The sequence below is a fragment of the Python bivittatus genome, unplaced genomic scaffold (genome assembly GCF_059951505.1).
Source record: "Python bivittatus isolate LINGU-HERP-01145 unplaced genomic scaffold, Pbiv_v1 ctg000340_np1212, whole genome shotgun sequence".
In the NCBI taxonomy this organism is placed as follows: domain Eukaryota; kingdom Metazoa; phylum Chordata; class Lepidosauria; order Squamata; family Pythonidae; genus Python; species Python bivittatus.
The window spans coordinates 1,744,387-1,766,378 of NW_028277056.1; the positions used below are offsets into that span (position 1 = coordinate 1,744,387).

General features: G+C 54.0%; 1 protein-coding gene across 1 annotated transcript in view; it reads left to right on the forward strand.

The window, feature by feature from the left end:
- The first annotated feature begins 2,819 nt into the window (after positions 1-2,819).
- Positions 2,820-21,992, forward strand: part of STARD10 (StAR related lipid transfer domain containing 10) — a 37,049-nt gene continuing 17,876 nt past the window's right edge. The window contains exon 1 of the mRNA XM_007428181.2: positions 2,820-3,643. Coding sequence (XP_007428243.2) covers positions 3,482-3,643 — 162 coding nt within the window. The 5' untranslated portion in view covers positions 2,820-3,481. The remainder of the gene's footprint in view (positions 3,644-21,992) is intronic.

Genomic DNA, 21,992 nt, shown 5'->3' on the forward strand with positions numbered 1-21,992 from the left:
TCCCAATTTTTCCGGAGGGAATTGAAGACTCGGCTCTGCCAACTTGTGTGGGGTGAGGAAAGATACAACCGCCCCTGGGGATGGCTGGCACTTTGAAGACGCTCCCTGCGTTTATTAACACCTAATTAACACCAGCCTCTTGGAAGTATCATATAGGAAGTTTGTTATTGTAGCATATTTTAATCAACTAATTAATATTTATCTATTTTAATCAACGTTTGTTCTGTTTTTGCTGTGCACCGTCCAGAGTCACTCTGCAGTGAGATGGGCAGTGATGAATTTTATAAATAAATAAATAAATAAGTAAGTAAATAAATAAATAAATAATCAATCAACCCTGGTTTAGGCCACTGTGTGAACCAGTTCAAAGAGTTCCTGAGTGTCCACGTAAACATCTAAGCCAGCCTGAAGGCTTAAAAGGAAAAGGCAAGAATGGGACGGTTCTGTGCGCGCGCATGGAGGGAACAGCACAACCCCCTTCTTCCTACCCTTTTTGGCGAGATCCAAACCTCTGCCATGCTGCCATTCCCACAACTTGCAGGAGACATGCATTCGTGCTCCAGCCGTAAATGTTGTAGTGATGCACAGAGAGACTCACAGGGCAACAAGCAGCGACAGGGCAGGACTGCAGAGCGCAGCGTAAGCTGGGAATGCTTCTTCCTCATCTGCGACTTGCCTGGGCTCGGTCACTCTTGCCCCTATTCTCTGTAAGCCACCGGGAGCAAAGCAGGGATCAGAGCAATTCTGAGCATTTTACGAGGAGGAAGGAAATGCCCTCCTTCCTTGCGCAACCGTGGAGAATCAGGTTCAGTAGCCTCTCCTGGCTGGCTGGTCTCTCTTCCTCTTTCCTCCCCAGCAAGGAGGCCTGGTTGTTTTCCTTGGGCAAATATTCCACCAGCTGGAATGTTATTTATTCTAGCGGGTTGGCCACGCTTGCCCTGTACAGCGAGGGCCAGAAAGAGCCTCATCAAGAGCAACGGATGTAGAGGGGTGTCTGCTTTTCTGAACCACGGGGACCAGTGAGGTCAGTGGCTGCCGTGTGTGTTAATGCCACAATGAATCACAACATCTAGTCCGGGCCAGCCCTCCATCCAGCAATGCTCCAGGGGTGGCTTTCTCCTTCCACGGCTTCCTTTACTTGTTCAGCTTCTTATGAAACGCCTGAATTCACTGTTCTGCTAAGAAGTATTCTGGATCGTCTGAATTTCTGCATGGACTTTGCTTCTGAAGGCTGCCCGAGCTTCATGCTGGTCCCACAGAGAGATACAAGGGACCTTGATGAAGAAATCGCACCCAGGTTTGGCGCATATTTCATACAGAGAGTCACCCAACATGGGATGGACTATGGGTGAGGAGCAGCCAGCCAGAAACTGTGGTTCATGGAGAAGAACATCAATGTGCCTTTCAAGTTAGCCAGAAAGCATTTCTGGAGGCATCTTCTACGGACCGACGAGTCTGCAGGGGACTGTTCTGTCTACGCGGCTGTAATTATGTCTGGAAGAAGGTGAGGACTTCATTGCACAGTTGTCAGGTGGGGGGGGGTGGCAGCGTCAGGCCTGGGGGACACTCTGCTGCCTCTGCTCTTGGTGGACTCAATGCCGTTGAAGGAAGTGGAGTTGCGTTTTGCATCAGAATTTAACCAGAGCGTGTCAGCCCACCTTTCTGTGAGTTGAAGTAGAAGTGGGTCACTTGGCGAGAGGCCAATTCCAAACCTGGAAGCAAACCTGCAAGAGAGCGATGGAGAACCACCGGCTCGGTGGTTTGGGATGGCCAAGACCTCGTCCGGATTGAAACCCCACTGGAACATTGTGCTAGCTCCGTTCGTGCTAGAAAACCCTCAAATGCGACCGAATTGAAGCTCACCACGGAGGAACAGTGCCAGTGGGACGTTCCTCCGTGGTGGAACGTACACCACCGGGATGGGAGAGATGCAAAGGTTGGGGAGCAGGTTCTCCATCTTGCCCACCGCTTTCTGCCCGAGAGAAACATCTGGCAAGAGTCGTATCAATCGATCGATTTAGAAAATTCGTATGAGCACCCATCTTAAGCAAAGAACTCTGAATGGCAAACCGTACAAAACCAGTATAAAACAACAACAAAAAATACAATTAAAAACAAACATAATAGATGCAAAATACAAAATGCTCGCCTTCCTAAACGCTTCCCACTGTGTGCAACACCTTCTCTTAACTCTTCCATACTTTTCCGTCATGGCAGGTTTGGGTGATAAGTATGATTTTGTCATTATTTATTGTTTCACTGCTTTACTTGATGAAGTTTGGCCTGATGCCAACCACTGTTGCCCAGTGTATCGGCCTGCCGGGAGAGGGGGCGGCTGCAAATGCACTGCTAAACGACTAAGACGGGGCACGCGCGCTTTCCGCAAATAAATGAACCCGGCCCGGCCCGGCCCGGCCCAGCCGCAGGAAGCCCCAAAATAACCCAGTTCAGAATGAACGCGGCTTGGCGTATCGTCTGAACCCCCCGGCAGAAAGAGCGCCCTCTCTGCCAGTGGGAAAGTCCAGGCGGCCGCGCGCCCCTTCTTCGCGGGCCGTGGAGCATGGGCGTGCGGTCCGACGGCCCGTTACGCAGCGAGCATCCCGGCCCGGGAGCGGCGGCGACGGGTGCGTCTGCCGGGAAGGATGGCGCCCCCCGTCCGGGCGCCGCGGCCCGGAGCCCGCGGGGCGCCGGCTTGGGGAAAGCCGGGCAGCCGGGGAGGGAAGGTAGGACCCAGCAGACACCGCCGGCGCCCGGGGAGGCAGGAGGGGGCGCCGGCTTGCCGCTGCTCCCGCGCCGCATCCCGGGCTGGAGGCGCAGCGGCGACGGAGCGGAGCTCGCCCGCCCGGCCAGCCGGCCTGCAGCTGGTTCTCCGGGTGCCTCCTCCCGGGAGCAGCGCGCCGCCGCCCCGCCCCGCCCCGGGCCCGGCCCGGCCCCGCAGCCCGGAGGAGGAGGCGCCGCCGCGGGCGGGCGGGCGGCGAACTTCGCGGAGGGCGGCCCCGACCGCAGCCGCGCTCGCTTCTGGCCGGGGACGGGGCGGGACGGGGCGGGGGAGACGCGCCAGCGCAGCCAGAGCCGGCGGCGGCGGCGGCGACGGAGGAGGAGGAGGAGGAGGAGGGCCGCGGCTCACCTGCGCCCGCCCGCCGGTGACTCACCTGCCCTGCTTGGCCGGCCGCCAAGGCCACGCCGCGCTCCGCCAGCCCCCGCCCGCGTCCCCGCCAGTCGCGCCCCAACTCGGCGAGAGAGCGGAGGACACGCGCGGCGCGCCCAGACACGCATCCCGCGCGTCCGGCTCCGTATCGGCTCCGGCTGCCCGCCTCGCCCCCGCCCCCGCCCCCGCCCTCGCCCTCGCCCCCGCCCTCGCCGCCGCCTCGCCCGGCCGCGAAACCCGCCCCCCCGGCGCAGCGGGCGCTCCGGGCGCGCTCGGGTCCGCGGCGCCGCTCCCTCGGGCCGGGGGGCCGCTGTGGGCGGCGGCGGCGGCGGCATGTCCGCGCGGGAGAGCGTGCAGATCCCGGACGACCGCGATTTCGACCACTTCCGAACGGAATGCAACTCGGAAGTGGGCTGGAACCTGACGTACCAGAGATCCGGGATCGCCGTCTGGATTCAGATGCTGGAGGCAGAGAAGTCGCTGCACAAGATCAAGGTAAGCGATGCCCCCTCGAGCCTGCCCCGGCCGGCTGCGCCCGCCCCACCGGTTAGCCGGCCCGGCGTCGGCCCATTTGCTGGGTTGGCACCCAGCGCTGACCAGCCCGAGAGCGCCGCTCGTTTGCCGGCCAAGCTTCCGGCTGACCAGGCTTAGTTGTGCAAACGCAGCAGCGCTCGGTTTGTAACTGCCCGGGCTGGGGAGGGCAGCCCCCAGCTGGCGTCTTGGTCTGCTGCCCTGGCGCCCAGAGCTTGGGGGAAGGGGCGGTGCTGGGGTGGTTGATCAAGCCCTTCTCCCAGGGCACCTTCTGGGCCGGACAGCGGAGGTGCCCTTCGGAGGCAGCCTTGGCAGCGCTGGAGAGGCCCTGGGCTCAGCTGGCCAGAGCCCCTGTGACAGGAAGAGGAAGCGTGCCAGGCTGCCTTTGTGCCTGAGGTGGGCCTTCGGATTTTCCTGGCACTCCAAGCGCCAGAAGCCTCTGGGCAGGATGGCGCTCTGGAGGGCTCTGCAGATCAAGGTTTATTGGACTGCAAGAGAAAAAAACTGGCGTTGGGTTTGCCAGTTTAAAATCCATAATAATGCATCTTCTCTGAAGGCCAGATCCGATATTATCATGGCTCTGCGCAGCTTCCAAAGATAGCAGATATGGGGGGAGGTGTCTGTACACACAAGTGCTGGGAAAAGATAACTTGAGCCAACCGTTGGATTCTCACAGCGTAGCCAGCCACAAACTATCCAACCCCGTTTTAGCCAAGTTTGGCCTGTCACACACACCCAGCCTTCGCAGCATGCCCCAGTTCTGGCTTTTGAGAGCTGTAGTGGTGTTGGGCGTGGGCTTATTTCAACAGCTGGGCTATCTGACCCTCCCCTTGAAGACTCAGAGAGCTGCGGGACCCCGGCCCACCCCGCACCAGTTGCAGATGGTCTGCTTCGTTGGCCCGTGGTCACGGGATGGACAACCAGCCCTTCCTTCGATGGATTTCATTACCGTCTTTCTCTTCCAGCTGTGCCTTAAAGGGGGGCAGTTGTGATTAGGGGAGGGGGCTGGATGGAGGCTGGGGGCTGAGACTGGGCCTGGCTGAGATGGGAATCCTGCTGGCGGGAGTCGGTCTGTCTTACTAACTGGTGGCCCCTGGCTTGGGTTGGGGGTGCAGAGGGGGGATCAGGCAAGGAACTTGGAGATCCTGCTGGCCACGTCCTGGTCCTGAAAGGCACAAGAGGCCGTGGGTGCAGGGCACGGGTGGGCAGGGGGAGGCACCACCTACCGCCCTACTGGGAAGTTTGCAACTGCATCATTGCACTGCATTGCGAAAGATGTGGAAACTTCGGCTTGTCCAGGTCAGATGGCTAAATGGTCCATGGAGCGGCTGGTGGGGTGAGATTATGCCCTCTTGGGGATCTGTTCGAAGGCCTGCTTTTCACCTTCGAACCCCTGAGGGATTTGGGACCAGGTTATCCAAAGGATCAAATCCTCCCCAATTATCTGTTTGGGGAGTGAGGACCACTGCCACCCAGGGAGGCCAGGCGGGGGGGGCTCACCAGGGAGGAAGGCCTTCTCCTTGGAGGGACCCCTTCAGTCGTACGCCTGGTGCCTACGTGAAGGTCCTTCTCGGCCCGCCTGCCTTCCCAGAGAGGTCCGGCCTCCGCCCCGGGATTCCTCTTCACTGTGGTGTGTTCTATGGTGGTCGTCCTGTTTTATGTTCTGAATCGGTCTGCAGGCTGCCAAAGAAACTTTGCTTCTAGGGTGCCATAAAACGTGCAATCCATCCCTCCGATTACGGTTAACGTCTCTCGGCTCAAACCTTATGAGCAGATTCTTTGCACATCTAGACGACCCTCTGCTGGGTCCATGAAAATGCCCGCAAGACTCCAAGAGGCCAAGGAGAGGAAAGGCAAAGTAAATCAAACTGAACAAAATCGGAGTGCTCACAGGTCGCGTGGTTGCCCAGAACAAAATAGGTTCGTGGGATGTGACCGAAAGCTTTTCTCTTATGGAAGCGTGAAGATGTTTGGGGCTTTATTGCCCCTTCCCCTCCCCACATTCCCTCTGCTGTTTGTCTTTTTCCGTATCGCGCAATTCAGCTTTCTAGCGAGGACCCACGTCAAGAGATAACGTGGAACAATCCATCTTCCGTCTGCTCTCTTCTTCCCCATGGAACTTTGGGGGGCCGGGATCAGCCTTGGCCTCCAGGAGCCCATCTCCAAGCTGGAGGATGGAAGGCCTGGTTGCATTTTCTCCCCATGCATGCATGCAGAACGGGGGTAAACCCATCTGTGAAAAGCAGCGGATTTCTTGGGCCGGGTTTTAATACATGGATTATCTCCACCGAAGGTTGCTAGCCAGTCAGGGAAAAAAAGAGAGGAAATGTCCTTTTGCCTTTTTAACGGCAGGTGAATCTGCAGAAGGCAGGCGCTAAATCTTTGCCTAGCACAGAAATAAACTTCTAAGCTCCGTTGGGGTGGCGCGCCCACGTTTGGGAAAGCCAGGGCGATGGAGCTCGTGTTCAAGGCAGATCAGGAACAGGTTGAAACGCTGACAGCTCCAGGATATCGAGCAGGTTGTTTTGCCAGCCTCCAGAAATCTTATCTGCAGGGGGTCATTGTAGACGCTTATTCCAGTTAATTAATTTGAGGCAGTGAAATGAAGTAGATTGGCAACGGAAGATTACAGTGTCGCTGGAGCGTTTTTGTGATGTCAGGAGGCACTTCTTGCCTGGAGTTTTCTAGTCCATTTTTCCCCCGGGTAAGACCCGTTGGTGTAAAGCAAAGGGAGGTGGGGCCTCAGCTCTAAATTGCTCTTGGTTTACTAAAGGTTTGCAAGCTCTGTGGTTGGACGGTTCTCCCGTTTTGAGCCCTTTTTCCAAAGGACTACGAATGCCCTGTAAAATGAAGATAGGAAAAAAGCTGATGCGCAGGGAGGGAGTAGATGGGGCCTTGCCGCGGGTGAGTCCCTCGGGTTTATTGCCATGAAAACAGAGAGGGCAGAGGGGAGAAAGCGGGGGGCAGAAGGACTTCTGCCCCTCCCTCCCGCCCTCCAAATCCTCTCCGTGAGCTTTTCCTCTTCTTGCAAAGACCTGCTCACCGATGAGGTGTGTTTGTACGGTTTTATCAGCAGTTTATGCTACAGGTGTGAGCCGCTGCAGCGTTTCCACCAGGGTTATCACCTCAACATCTCTAGCTGGGTTTAAATGACAGGCGGAGGCCTGGTGGCCAACAATAAACCATTTTTCCTTTGCTAGCTGGCGTGGTTTACGGTTGGGAATACAGCAACGTCGGCATCTGGGTTGAATTACCTCTGGCTGTTGCTGGGGGGGAGAGTTTTGCTGGGTCCCCTGGACGGGATGAAAGTCTAGGTCTACGTTGGGGGGGGTCTGCCACAATATGCTTCAGCGAGCATCTCCAGCCAGCCCCTTCCTCCACGCAGCCATCTCAGGTTCTGCTGTAGTTTCTCAGCGGTCCTTTTCGGTGGCGGCTCTTCCTTGGGCTGTGTGACTTTCCTGGGGTTTTCCTGAGGTTTGAGGGCGACTGTACGCTTCCCACTTTTTTGCAAAGTCAGTAGCATTCGGCTTCAGCCATCCAGACTAAATGCTCCTACGTTTCTTTCCTCCTTGTCTATAACATCCAAAACTGGATAGCATCTGTCACTGGAACAAAGGCCATGTTTTGAAATATAGAATATGGAGGGGCAGTTGGTTTTGACTTACAATTGGCAGGAAACCTCCTTAGATTTTATTGTCTGAAGCCAGAGGGGGTGGCACGGATTAACACTTGGCAGGGGGAAGGCCGGAAGGCCTGAGGATGCAAAGTGGTCCTAAAATTAAGCGAGGCGGGCTTGTGTGATGTTCAGAGAATGGATTCAATGCAACTCAGAAGTTTGCACATTGCTGAGGGGACATTTTATTGTGCATGGTGGACTTGTGAGAAAGCTAAGAAATGTTGGCTACAAATTCATACAATGATGCAAAGATTTCAAAGATTAATATTGAGAAGAAAGCAGAACTCTTTTTACTGGGATTTAGGGACAATAAATTAGGGTAGTCTGATCTTATAGAAGGTAATTGCAGCAAGGTTATTGTAGGCATCGTGATGGAAGAAGAACGAAATCCCCACGGTGGAGGAATGGATTGTGAAAGTGTCAGAATTCACAGAAATGGCGAAACTGACCCGTCGGGTCAGGGAAATAACAACAAAACCTTTTTTTGAAAGACTGGAAACCTTATATGGACTTTTTGCTGAAAGAAGAAAGAAACAATATGCTGATTTATGGAACTGAAGATTAAGAAAGATGCAGATTAAATGAGGGGCTGAAGGGACTTATATAAGATTTAAGGAGGAGGAGGAGGAGGAGGGACTATAAAATTGTAACTGTTGAAAAGAAGGTTGGAAGTCATATTTCCTAACTTTAGGATTTATTTCCCTCTCTTTTCGTTTCTTGCATTTCTTTCTTGCATTTCTTTCTTGCATTTCTCTCTCTCTCTCTCTCTTTCTCTCTCTCTCTCTCTTTCTATTTTCTTTTATGAAAAACTCTTATCTGTAAAGAACTGTGCACATTGCTTAGTGAACATCTGTCAGTTCTGGTTGCCGTGTTTCTGAATTTTGGCTAACGGTGACCAAGGCAACCGAACTTTCTCCCCTGGATTGCACCCCCCAACGAAGCACTGAGCACCCCAGTTTGTCCTCGGCCACACAGAAGCAGTTTGGCTGTCCCTGCACAGATCCATGCATAACGCAGCAATTGCTGGAAAGTCTCCATTGCTGTTGGGTCTGAGCGCCCTGTTGCTTCCCAAGCTTTTCTCCTGCAGAAGCATCCTCCAGCAGGCAGACGCTCAACCGGTCCTGCTTCCCCAGCGTGGCTTATTTGTACTGCTGCTGGAGGAGGTAGCCCTGTTAAAGTTTGTGGCCACCGGCTGGTTGCTGTAAACTGCGTGGTGGCTAGAAATGGAAAGCGTCTTTTCATGGGGAAAAGGAACAACTGTGGTGCCTTTTGAAAGTGGCATCGTTGCCGTCCAAACTTCGGGGCGGATGAGAAGCAGCCGGACTCTCTTTTTTCACGGTGTGCCAAGCAGGCTGGGTGCGTAAACTGGCATGGCTTGTTTTCTCCTCCTGTGCCAGCTTACGCACCCGGCCTGCTTTTCCTGGTGGGGTGGAGGCAGAGCAGACTTTAGCTGATGGGAAGGAGGCAAAGGAACAGCCTTTTCAGCTTGGGCTGGCCTGGGACACGCCAGAGTCCTGGGTTCGGGGCACGACTTCTTGTCTTTCTTTAAAGCAGAGGACTGTTGGGGCCGAATCTAGTTATTGGGCATGCAGGATAACGTCCCAGCTTCAAGCAGCACCTATGGGACCCTTCCTGATCCTCTTTAGGACCCAAACGCGCTTCTCTCTCAAGGGACCCTAGGGGCTGCATGTCCCCCTTTTGGCACGTCAAGCAGCCTTCCCACTCCCCCCCCCACCATCATGCAGCATGAGAACAAAATGCCGGAATTTATCTGCAGCAAACAACGGCTAAGCCAATGCCAAACATTGTTCAGCCTGAATTCCTCTCTGGCACCCGTTCTCCCATCACACTAAGCCAGTGTTTCTCAACCTTGGCCATTGGAAGACGTGTGGACTTCAACTCCCAGAATTCCCTGGGGGAATTCTGGGAGTTGAAGTCCACACATCTTCCAGTGGCCAAGATTGAGAGGCATGCTGAGCCCTTAAGGCGGTTAGTTCAGTTTAGGCTTTGCGTGAGTTCTGGGAGCCCAGCCGCTCTCAATTGTAAATCCTGGTTCAGTGTATTAAACTTATTCCATTGTTATCGAAATGATTTTCTTAGATTTATTGCTCAAAGATTACAGTGGGGAAGGGTTTTGGAGGATGATCTTGGAGGTGGAAAGATCTGTGAGAGAAATTGGCTGATGAAAGAGCGCGAATGCCAAGTTGAGATAGTTAGAAGACTGAGAATTTTAGAAGCTGGAAGGACAAGTGAAGAAGTGGAAGGACCTGACCAAAAAGGGTGCGTGTGTGTTGAGAAGTGACTACCCCACCCAACCTATTTCCTCCTTTGTATATTCTTGATAAAACATACACTTTATCAAGAATAAAGCGGGCGGGGGGAGTTGTTTGAAAATGTTAACCATTTTGCCATGAAGTTCGTTCTGGAGTATCATACCTGTCTGTTTCTTTTTTCTTTAAGTCACCAAATAGTTTTCATCAATCCATTTTCAAAGGGACAGGCATAAAATAAAAGTGAACAATTCACCATACACAAGAACAAAAGAGAAAAAAATTACAAAACAGGTAAAGGCATAAAAAAACCCCCTGTAATTGCAATTATATCCCAAGTTCGCCTCATTCTGTAAGTCTTTAAAAAGAAAAACAAAGCGTTCAGTGTTAGCCAAGCCTGTTCAAGAATTCTTTCCAAAGGCAGAGATAATGTGGCAGCTTCTGATTGACGGAATATATAATTTTCTCAAAAATTATTAAATCACACATCTCTGAAATACTTTATTTTTGGAATTATAGTATTTTCCCATCTCCTAAGAGTTATTCTTTCTGCTATTGTTAGAGCACAAAAAAAACCCATCTTTGTTCTGAACGGGTGAAATTCCAAGTAGTTGGGATATAATTCAGTACAATGTGCATATCTTTAAAAACCGGAGTCCGATGCTGCGTTGACGATAGCAAGGGGCGTGCTTCGGGTGGAAGCTCCAGCGTGAGTCAGTGTTGCAGTGACCTCTCGGCTCTCCTGGGCCCCGAGTGCCGGTTACCCCTTGGCCTTCCCTCTGTAGATCTATGAAACCGATCAGCTGATCCTAAACACGTCCTTGGGTAGCTTTCTCCAGCCAGGGAAATGTCCTTCTGCAGGGGTCTTGAATGAACTTGCGGCCTGAACAAAGCTGGAGAATGCCCGGTTGGCAGAGTCCTGACCAGAGAGTCAGACATTCTGAGCATCGTAGGGTTAATGCACATCTGTAAGCAAGTATCTCATTTTGATCTCAGCATGCAGCTCCGTGGCAAATCAATTAAGCTAATGATGTGCCTTAGCAATGCTACTAGATAGCTCAGATACATGTTTTTCCAACCAGGCTTTGCAAAAAAAGGCACTTAGAAGAAGGATTTGGGCTCAGCCGTAAAGCAAAACCGCCTTGTTGGACGAGCTGCCATGGTGGAGAGGTTCGTCGGTGGGTTTCTGACGGAGGATCCCCAACGGCACAGCATTTTCTGGGAGCAGCCTGGAGAGCGGGGCAACCTTAGCTCTCGGATGTTGGGCGGGAAAGCAAAGTGGGAGGTGGACCACTCTCACAGCCTGCTAAGGATCCCAGGCTGACGTCGGATTCATCTGAGAAATGCCCTGGATGTGTTGCTGTCAAAGCAGAAGGCGCGAATCATCCATGTAGGCTTGAGAATAACCCCTCTTTACAGTCAGTTGATTTTGATTTTTCCACTGCTGTTCTTGCCGTGCTAAGGGCTGGAAGCTTTTCAGACTCCTTGTTGGTTGATTATCTTCCCTTTCTGTGTCTCGCGTACGGAATTTGCAAGGGTGCCGGCTAGAATACAAATCATCACCATTTAAAACAACGGCAGACCGCTGTCTTCCTCCAAAGAGCTTTCCTTGAAGACTACTTAGAACCCCAACGGGTCCAAATTCAGCTGCCGGGTTGTTGTGGGTCAGCCAGCCAGGGGTCAGCAGAGTCGGGCCCATCTTGCAGGATCTGTGTTGGCTACTGGCCAGTTTCTGCGTGCCATTCAAGATGCTGGCGATCTCCAAGGCGGCCCTTCATGGCTCAGCTCCTGGGTTTTAAGGGACCCTTTTCTCCAAGGAGGACCCAAGAACTCAGTGGGAAGGTCTGTTGGAAGTCCTCCTTCTCAGACAAGTGGGGAGACGCCCCCACCCCAGAGCTGCTGCAACCTTGAGGAATCTGCTGATGGAGGTGGAGACCCCTGTCTTTCCTAGTGTTTTGGGGGGACCGGTGGATGGCATTTGTCCCTGGGGGTGCTCGTGGTGTGTGCTGACATCTAGATGACCATGTGGTCAGACGGTTTGGGGCTGTTCTTACAGTTTACTGCCGTGAGCAACTCGGAGATTGACAGAGCAGTGGCATGCGAGCCATTTATTTCTTGGTGAAATTTCTATCCTGCCTTTTCTCAAGATGGTGTATATAGCACTTTCACCTCCCGTTCCCGCCTCCACAACAACAACCCTGTGAGGTAGTTTAGGTAGAAAGAGAGAGTGCCTGACCCGAAGTCATCAGAAAACTTCGGTGGCTGAAGGAGTATGTGTGTTTCAACCTGTTGGGTTGCCTGTCCAACACATGCACCCCTCCAAACAAATGTCTATGTATCTCAACCTTGGCAACTTGAAGATGTGTGGACTTCAACTCCCAGAATTCCCCAGCCAGCCATGGCTGGCTGGGGAATTCTGGGAGTTGAAGTCCACACATCTCCAAGTGGCCAAGGTTGAGAAACACTGTTCTAGACAGAGAGTTGCACTGTAAAGTGAAGATACTAATGCATCTTCAGAGAAAATCTCATGACTTTCCAGGCTCTGAAAGCTCTTAAGCGGAAGAGAGGTCCCAAAAGCTCTGCCACTTTATTAAAAGTGGATAAGTCAGAAATGGTCCTGCCAGACTCCTCTGACTCTTGGCTCCCCTGGACTAACCCAGCTGTCCTCCCACAGCTCCACTTGATGGTAAGTTTTCACAACTTATTACCTTCCCATCCCAGAAGAAAAACGGGTGGTTCCCGAACACGTTCCTGCTGTGTACCAGGAAGTGCCACGTCGTGCCACGGGGCTCAGGACCGGTTCCTCTGTTTCTCCTCCGCACCGTGACTTGCGAGACCCTTTTCTTGTTCTTCCAGTTTTGTGAATGGCTTCAGGGTGGAGGTTATTCCTGCAGGGGAAACTCTGCTCCTGGCTGCGTTGTTGAGTGGATGGCATTTCCTCTCCATTGCAAACCGGTTTCCAAGGAGAAGAGCTGAGTATTCAGACCTGAGAAGAGCCTCACGTCCTTTGGATATCTGTAGTAAAAGTTTCTGGACTGTCGATGGTGTTGTGCATGGCGCACACGCCTCTTTTTGAGCTGGGAGCGCGTCTGAGAGAAATCAGGAACTTGGGGACTCGCTGGAGACCCAGCCTGGCACCTCCAGGTCAAAGGAATTTCCTTCAAGATCCTTTGCGCTGAGATCTTGCACCCCGTAAGGCTTTCCTTTCCCTTTTTGCCCCTTTTAAAAAATTCATTAAAAAAAAATAGTGCTTTTTAAAAAATTCTATGGGCTAGGAAGCTGCAGAGCTAAATGCTCCCTCTAAGATTCTCTTGTCTTGCAGAATAACTTTTCCCCCCTCACGGGGGGAGGCTGATGACTGGAAGAAGCTGGGGGAACAGGGAGCATCTCAGAAGAGGGGCTAGAGGAGAAGGGGTGGAGCATCCTTGCCACGAGGACTCACCGATGGTGGCTGGGTGCTGAGCAACAGGCCGTGTCCATCTCTCTTGTGAATGGGCAGGTCTCCTACGGGCAGGTATTTTGTGAAGGAGCCTGGCCTTGCAAGAAACGGAGGACCCTCTAAAGTGGTGGAATCAGGGTGCATCTGCCATCCCCAGCTTAAGGGGACTTCAGCTCCCCGATTTCCTGGACGTCACGACTGACCATGTTGGACGGAAACTGATGCGGTTCCCAGTGGAAGTTGCTTGCATCAGAGTTACAGACAGACCGACCATGGTCTCCTTTGATGGGCATTCAAAGCAGTGATTGATTGTATTGGGATGAAGGTCTTGAGCTCTTGTTCTGGGGGACAGCATCTTGGGGGGCCTGGAGACATTGAATGCAAGTCCTGGCTGTGCCAAGCACTGCGGCCTTCTGAGCTGCTGGGAGAGAGAGCCTCTGAGCTTCGTAGGTCTTCCTGAAGGTGAGGAGGAGATGCTGAGCTGCGCTGAACCTCCTTCTGGTTTGCTCCCCCAAGCTGGGCTTAGCTCCCAGAGAGAGAAGGCTTCAAAAATGCTCTTCTGTGGCTGATGTGGGGAAGGGGTCTTCCTTCTCAGCTGCTCTGCTCTCTGCTTCCTTGCCCACCTTGAGGGAGGAGGCCCAGCCACAGAATGGGGCCCCCTGCCCAGGCGCTATGGGTCTGGGCACCTGCTTGCCTGCTCTTCCCAGGTCAAGGATGTGCAGGAGACCCTTCGGTTCAGAAGACAACGTTGACTCTTGGTCCATCGAGGCTGCTGGTTGTAGGGCTAGGATTCCAGACCCTGGCTTGGACCCCTTCTGTCTTTTGCCAGGTTTTTGAGCCCCAGCAGGTTTAGAGGATGAGACAGATTGTACCCCATGCTCTCAGAGAGGATCTCTCCCTCTGAGGGAACGTCAGTTGGTTCCACCTAACGTGATGGATGTGGAGGAAAGCCTGCTGAGATCCTGCTCGGTCCGCCAGCCTAGACCAGAGGAAACTGGCTTCAGGGATTTACCTAGGGGAAACTCCTTAGATCAGTGTTTCTCAACCTTGGCCGCTTGAAGACGTGTGGACTTCAACTCCCAGAATTCCCCAGCCAGCATGGCTGGCTGGGGAATTCTGGGAGTTGAAGTCCACACGTCTTCAAGCGGCCAAGGTTGAGAAGCACTGCCTTAGATAGTCATAGACCAGTCACTATCTGTCAGTCTCTCCTGCCCTACAAGCTTATGGTGGGCAAATAAAGAAAAAGAAAGAGCTTCAAGTATCTGCTGACCCTCTCCGAGGAAGCAGATTCCTATGGCTGAGGTCAGGATCTTCTCCCATCTTCAGATCAGTTTGGGTTTAATGGCCTGGTTTGCTTTGGGGCTTTTGCTTTCGTTGCGCCAGAGAGAGGAGAGGGGATGGTCTCCCCCGGGAGCCTGTCCCTGATCCAATCCAGATCTGCCTCCTGCTCTGGGGATCATCCTGGCGTTGTTTCTACACCTGTCCAAGTCAATATTTGCAGGGTTTAAGGGCTGCTGGTGACTGTCGTGGCTGTTGTTTTTATTTTAAAAGGGGAAACGGAGCCCAAACGCTGCCATCTCTGCCAGCTTGCTTTGCTGCGCAGATGGCTCTGGAATCACAGCAGGGAGACTCGCTCTCCGTCTCCCCCTTGCCCCCCTTCTCGAGGGCTCCTCTTGCCCTGAACGCCTAGAAGGCAACCGTTGGAAAAAGGGAGAGTCAGAAACTGCACTCTCCGTGCTGGGGGGGTCTTTTATTTTTGTTAGGGGGGAAGAAGAAGAGTTGTGATGGGTTTACATCTTTTCTCCAGCAGAGTGGAGGTGCTGCTCCTGCAGCGCTCCTGGCTCGGGAGGCGAGCTGCGATTACGTGCCCCAAGAGCGGCTGGGGGTGCCAACCGTTCCTCTCTGAAGCATGAAAACAGCGGCACGAGTGGGTGCTGTCTGGAGGAGTGGGGTGGGGTGGCCTGCTTGCCAAGCTGTGAGATAACTCCGGTCACCATCAGGTTCCCCTTGGCCCCCTTAGCCTGACGCTGCTGCCATTGCGAGCCCTTGGGGTGGTGCTTCTCGACCTGGTGTGGTAAAGCAGAAGGTCCTCCTGGAGAGTTGGCAGCAGGACCATGTCCTCTGTCGCTAGAGGGGGAGCCGGTTGCTCACTTTGCCCAGTGGTTGGGCTGGCCTAGTCCTGCCACCTCCTAGTCCGTCCCACCGTGGCATTCGGTCAGCTGGCAGGATTCCTGGGAACGGCAGGGCCCCCTTTTAGCGCTCCTGGGAAGCTGGCTCCGGTTGAGTCTGCAAAGCCAGGGCAGAACCTCCTTGCGGGAGGCTTTCAAAGAGGGGCTGGGTGGCCACCTGTCAGCGATGGCTTAGAGGACTCCTGCACTGACAGGTTGGACTAGATGACCTCAAAGAACCCTTCCGTTTTATTCTGTCGGATTCTGGCCTTCTGTGAGTTGGCCCTGGTTCCATCTGATCGGAGGCTGGTTTTGGATGCCTGGAGGCTGCACACAGCATTCCCAGATAGGGCAAGAATCCAAATGAGTGGGAGAAGGATGCAAAGGAGGGTGTGGCCAATGGGCAGGCCACAGTCACATGGGCGGGGCCGGGATGTTCTGTGTCTGGGATGATTTCTGCGAGCAGAACTGGAGGAAGTTGTTAGGATTATTCTTGCTTGGTCCAGCAATGGTCTTCCTTTTCTCCCGGAGTTCAGAGCTGCTCGTGAGGCTCTGTGGCAGCGCCACCCTTCCCTTCTGGCAGCACAGAGGGAAGTCTTACCAGCTGTCTGTGCCCACCAAGCCAGCTGGCAAGCCCCAGTTGTCCATTTTGGTGGGCTGTTGGCTCCAGAGGGGGTGTTCTCTGAAGATGGGTGTCTAGAAGGGCTGTGGAGAAGAGGCGTCCCTGAAGAGACGTGCCCAGTGTTGCAAAGAAAGGGTGGAGCTCTTCTTCCAAACTTCTGTTCCCTGCCATGCATGAGATGCCCTGCTTGGCCCACGATCAGCACCTGCGGGGGATACCCTCCTCCCTCTTTCTTGCAGCAAAGTCTATGCAGCTGGAGAGAGGGGTCATGCCAGCCTCGCCTCAGCCCCTCTCCCCATCTCGGCACCCCTTGCAGATCTAGCAATGGCAATGTCTGCCCTTCCGAGGTGGCATCTGGCTAGGTTGGGGAAATGTGGTCTAACCTAATTAAGACTGCGTAACTCTGCCACGCTATGGCTGTCCCTGAGGGAGCCCAGGGTCTCCAAATGCGGGGGGGGGGGACCATATTTGGAAGTCATTGGAAAAGAGATCAACAGCACCTAGCCGATCTTAGCCGATTTTGAGTAAATAAGCCAGACCTAGTTAGTCCTTGGATGGGAGACCACTTGGAAGTCCCAGTGTTTTAGTCAATTACATTACATTATCACTATGGACATGTCTCCTGAAATAGGTCAGGGGTCTCCTGGAGCTTCTTTAGGTCCCTGTTGTCTAAAACATGGCCAACCTTTCAACAAATGCTATTTTTGTGTTGCTTTTAACCTTGTTTGCAGTCCTGTATTTTTAATTCTTCGGTTATCAGCTGTTTTGATATTTATAGTAACAGAACTAAAATGTCCATCGTGATTTAATATTACTTAATAATATACGATTAACCTCGTCCCCTTTTATAACTCAGAATTGGCTTGGTTGAAAAGTTCTGGGGAATTTCAAAGAAGTCTCAGCTCCACCGCTTGACCGAGTTTCCCTTGTCTGGGAAGGGGTACGGCTCTGTGGTGAATTGGAGATGGGAAGGGCTGCACCCCAGTTGTGTTCCAAGGGCCCCTCCCCAGATCCCTGACCCACAGCAGCCAGTTCCCCCTACACATCTGTATGTTTGTGGCTTCCTCTTATCCCAGATACTGCCTCTCTGCGGACTTATGAGACGTTAGCCAGCTCCCATTTCTACCCAAAGCCGCATAATTGCACTAAAGTGGAGTTGGGCATCCGTTGCGTACGTCAGATGCTAAAAATGGCCCTTTAATTCTGCCCTGTGACCCACGATGGGTTTGGAGAGTGAAGACTCTGCTGAGTTGGCTGCTCCGGTTGTTGGCCCTCCTCTCCTCCAGTGAGGCCTCCCGCGAGGAGACGCGCTTGGATCTGGTCCCCTTTCCCTACTCCCTGGAAGCAGGTCTAGCTGTGGCTTCGGAGGGGCTCGCCTGCTGAGAAGGGGGCAGAGAAGTGGGAGGACGGGAGGGCTGTTCCTTACTGAAGTGGCCGAGCGCCGGAAAGGTCTTTCGGACCGACGTTTGGAAGGAGACGAGCGCGGGGGCGTCCTGCCAGGGTCCGGGGGCGCTGGGCTCTTTGGAAGTAGGGGGTGGGTGGAGATGACTCTGTTTAGGCAGGGCTCCAGATTCAGTTCTGCAGAGAGGCTCGTTTAGAGGGCGTGCGTTTGAAGAGCGAAGCCGGCTGCTAGGCTGGCGAGAAAGATCTTTTCTGCTCCAGGATTGTAAGATAGCGGCTGGCTGGCTGGCTTATTTATTTACTTATTTTTCAAATGTATATATGCCGCCCAGCTCACTGTGCACGTGACCCTTTCATGGCCATCGGTCATTTCATTCCACCCCTCCTCCCCTCCCGCTTCCAGGCCTTTATCGCAGTAATTGCAAGGGGCTTCCTGTGGGCCAAGAGGGGCTGCCGACATCGTGCTTATCACGGCCCTGCGGAAGAGCTGGCGGTTGGCACCCGCCGGTGAAGGCCTGCTCGAAAGGGCAAGGGGGCCCGTCAGCCGTGCAGTTTTGGCAGAAGGCCTGAACGTGACATCCCCTCTTTGCCTCTGGAGCAGCACAAGAACATGCCTTATATCGGTTGACCTTGTCAAAACAGAATCCAGGGCAAGTCCAGGAAAATCCAGTTTTCCTGCTGTGGTATGAATTCTGCTCAAGTGAGGCAGGACGTGGTCTCAGACAGATCCAGGGGCTCAGGGGGCACGGCTTCCTTTTAGCCTTGTGGAGCCAGTGCAGCTGGCATCAGAGACGGGGCGAGCTTCTCCCCCCAGCAGAGGAGCGACTCGCCCCCTTCGCATGGCGAGGCCTCTGACAATGGCAAGGAAAAGTGCTTTTCACAAAGGCAGGGTGCGTTCTGTCTTCTGATCCTTGATCCGTATCGGAGGAGAAAGAAGTAAGGGAGTTAGTTAGGTGCCATCAGATCGGGTTGGCCTCCTGGCGATTGCGTGGAGAAATGCTGGCCAGCTCGTTTGGTTTCCAGTAGCATATTGCGGCTCTTCCAAGGACCTTCCTGTAATCTCTTCGATGCATTAGTCGCCTCCCTTCCCCTTCGTCCTGCTTCTCCCAATCTCGACAAGCTCTGCGCCTTTTGTAGCCCATCGTCCACTCAAGCTTCCTGAGTTTGTGCTTGATGTTCACCTCCTCAAGGGGCAGTCAAGCTTTAGTTGGGCCAGGGTGGATTTTGTTCTTCTTGCAGTCCTTAGGACTCTTGGTGGCTCTACCCAGAGGCATAGTTCAAAGGCATCTTGCTCTTAATGTCCACATCCCACAGCCGTACATAACCACAGGGAAAACAGTTGCTAAAACTATGCTGGTCTTTGTGGGCATTGACGACTACTACTACTACTACTACTACTACTACTACTATTACTTCTTCTTCTTCTTCTTCTTCTTCTTCTTCTTCTTCTTCTTCTTCTTCTTCTTCTTCTTCTTCCTCCTCCTCCTCCTCCTCCTCCTCCTCCTCCTCCTCCTCCTCCTCCTCCTCCTGCTTCCTCTTTATTCCTTCAGCACATAGTTCATTATCTGTTCTTGAGTGCGGGAAAACAAAATTATCCAACACTTTCGCTTCTTTGCCGTCAGCTCTGAGCTTGCCAAGCAAGCATGTTGACATTAACGTTGTCTTCTTCATTAATATTAATGTAGATTGTTCCACTTCCATTTTTGCTTCCATACGGAGCTCAAAGCCTCCTTCGCTTTCACCTAAGGGGTGTCCTCCCCGCGCCTCCAACTGCGAGTGTTTTGACCTGAACTTTGCCCCAGGCCTGCCTCTCTCATCCTCGCTGCCCGCCTTGAGCAGGGTGGGGGCAACGGGCATCCCCGTCTCGCCCCTCCCCCTCCACAACAACCCTGCTTCTCCACACTCTGCCCTTAACAGAAGCTTCTTGTCCTTCAGAGGAAGAGTCGGCGGGTGGGACCTGCCTTTTCCTTGAACGCATTCCACATTGGGGCATGGTCCACGCAGTCAAAGGCCTGCCTGCCGTGGTAAAGCAGGAGCAAACCTCCTCCTTGCATCCTCTTGCTCCCCCCACAATCCGCTTGGCGATCGCCCTCGCATCTCCTGCCCTTCCACCTGACTCCCCTCTCTCTCTCTGTGAATGGCTCTGATGTTGGTAAGATCCTAAGAAAACTTTGCTCGTGTGAGGTGTGTGTAATTTAGGCAGCTCAATGCAGGTTCAGGGACAAGAGGAGTTATATGCCCTCCCTAACCTGGCCAGGTTGGCTCCGGGGGACGAGGCTTGGGGTCTCAACCTCTCTCTTGCTGTCTGGAGGCATATTTAGAGCGCGAGGGAGGGAGTGCCGGGCGAGCTTTGCCGCTGCTGCGCAAGTCACAACTCCGAAGAGCAGCAGGCTGCCGCCGAGGGCGAGAGATTTGTGCTTTTGAGGACTTGGGCGGCTGGTCGGCTCCGTCAGCGGAGTGGAGAAACGCGTCGAGCCAGAGCCACGGGAGAGCGAGCTGAGCAGGGGCACGGCGGCTGACCTGCTCTTCGCCTCCTGGGGAAGCCAGGCCGACACCTGTTCCCCGAGAGGCGCTGCGCCATCCGCGGGGGAGGCAGTGCCTCTCTGGCCGCCAGCGTGACATAAAAACGAAGGCGGGTGAATTTCAGGAGCCAGCCAGAAGGTAGAGCTGGCGCTCGTGTGGCATCTGGTGCAGCTAACCCGCGGCGGGGGGAGAAGCTTCTTGGCAAGCGCGATCAAAGCGCAAAATGGAAATCGATGGAAATGTATTCTGCGCGCTCAGCAGCCTAATTGGAAGAGAGCAGCCGAGGGCAGCTTCAGATGTGCCCCACGCGGGGGGAGGAATCCGCTCCAGGCCGGAGGTGGGCGCTCGCAGAGGCCCCCAGAAACCCAGGCGGGGTGGGGAGCCCCTGACCACCCGGGGGCTCTGGGAGCGCCCAACCCGTGTGGAAGAGAATCAGAGCAAGGGAGAGAGTGGTTTTCTGCTAATTAAAAGCTCCTCGGCTAATTAGTAGAAAACCATTCTTTTTCCTGAATTACTCCATTTTCTGCTTTCGCACACAGAAGCCTGTGAGTGGGAGCACAACAATGTCGCAAGTGGCATGATCTCCTTGTGCAAATAATGCACATTGCACAATTTGCATCCTTAGCTTAACGATGTCATGACACGTGTGACATCGCCCTCCCGGGAAGGGCCCAGATTTGACCGGTATTTTGAACCATGGGCAAATCGAATGGGGTCGGTTTGCACAACGCCCTAAGCCTGAAAACCTAACCTCGGTGTCGCCTCTGGGCCAGTGAGCGACCTGGCTGAGTGTGCGGTGTGAGTGTGCAGTCTGTGAATGTTGCCACCCCAACCCAGAGCCGGTCCCTACACAAGGGACCCCGCTGAGCCCAGATCACGCTCTTGCACAACTTGTGCAGGGAACTCCCTTGTGCTCTGCGCTGATGGAGCTTGGTGCCCAGGGCCCCCTCCCTGTTGCTGCTGCCCCCGCCTTCCCCAGCCCCTCAAGGCCTCCCCCCCCTCTGCACCATTCCCTCGGCCAGAAAGCGTGACTTCTCTCCTTCTCCCTCTGCATCTCCTGCGGTTGCTGACGCTGCTTGTTAGAGAAACTTGTTTGCTGAACCTTGGGCTTTATCTGTTCACTCCCCGACACCCAGACTTGCAACATGCACACCCAGGAACACACACACACACACACACACACACATACTCCTTGTGGTACCAAGCCAGAGGTGGAAGCCAGAGCCCCACATTCAGGGTCCCGCTGGCCTCGGCTGCAGGTTGAGCTCCTGGGCGCCTGCTGGTCCAGGAGGGCTCTTGCAAGCGGGGTCTCTTGGTTAGCTTTTGGGGGTCCTCCACAGAGAGAAGGCTGGCTTTGCTCCACCTGAGCCTGGAACCAAAGTCCCAGAACCGCCCTCAGGACCTGGCATCAGCTCTGCGGATGTGCGGGGAATCCGGAAGGCCCTCGGAGGGGAAAGCGGGTCTCCACCCTCCTCCTTCCTTTGAAAGGTTGTGGGTGCATGGGACCTTGCAACTGCTGGGGGTGGGGGGGAGGGTTAAAAGGGGGCAGAGGAAAGAGGGCAGAGGGGCACAGAGCCCTCCCCTCTTCTGCTTCCCTTCCCCCTCCCTTTCAGGACTAGCAGTGGGGGCTTGGCAGCTCTCCGCCTGCTTCTCTCAGCCTGAGCTCCTTGGAGGACGGTGGAGTAACCGTGGAGGAGTGATGAGGAGGATTGGGGCAGAATCAGTGATGAGGATGAGGACGAGAGGAGATCAGGGGTGGATTCAAGCAGCGTCTTGAGGAGCTCTCCCAGGCCAGTGAGTTGGCTCATGAAACGGGAATCGGGCAAAGTCTTGTGCACAGACGCCCATTGGCTGCATTCACACAATGCGCTAACCTGGCTCCATGGAAGATCCAGGGAGTGCATTCCCCTTCCGGGCTATATTAATCTTGGTTAGTGTTCTGGGGCTTAACCAACCTCTTAAGTCCAGTGTATTGTATTACACTGGGCTAAGCGTGCTCTGTGAACTAAGTGGTTTCTTTAAAGGGGGTGATTCTGCTCCCCTCCTCCTTTGTGGATTGGGAGAGGAGCAACTGGACCAGTCTGGAGAGGGCCTGGGCTCACTCCTGAGCTGTTAAGGGATGAATGCCCCCTGCCGCCCCCCCGGACAGAGACCGCAGCGCTGTTGGAAGGACTTAGCCCGTGGATGCGCCCGTCTTGTTCAGCCTGAGTATTT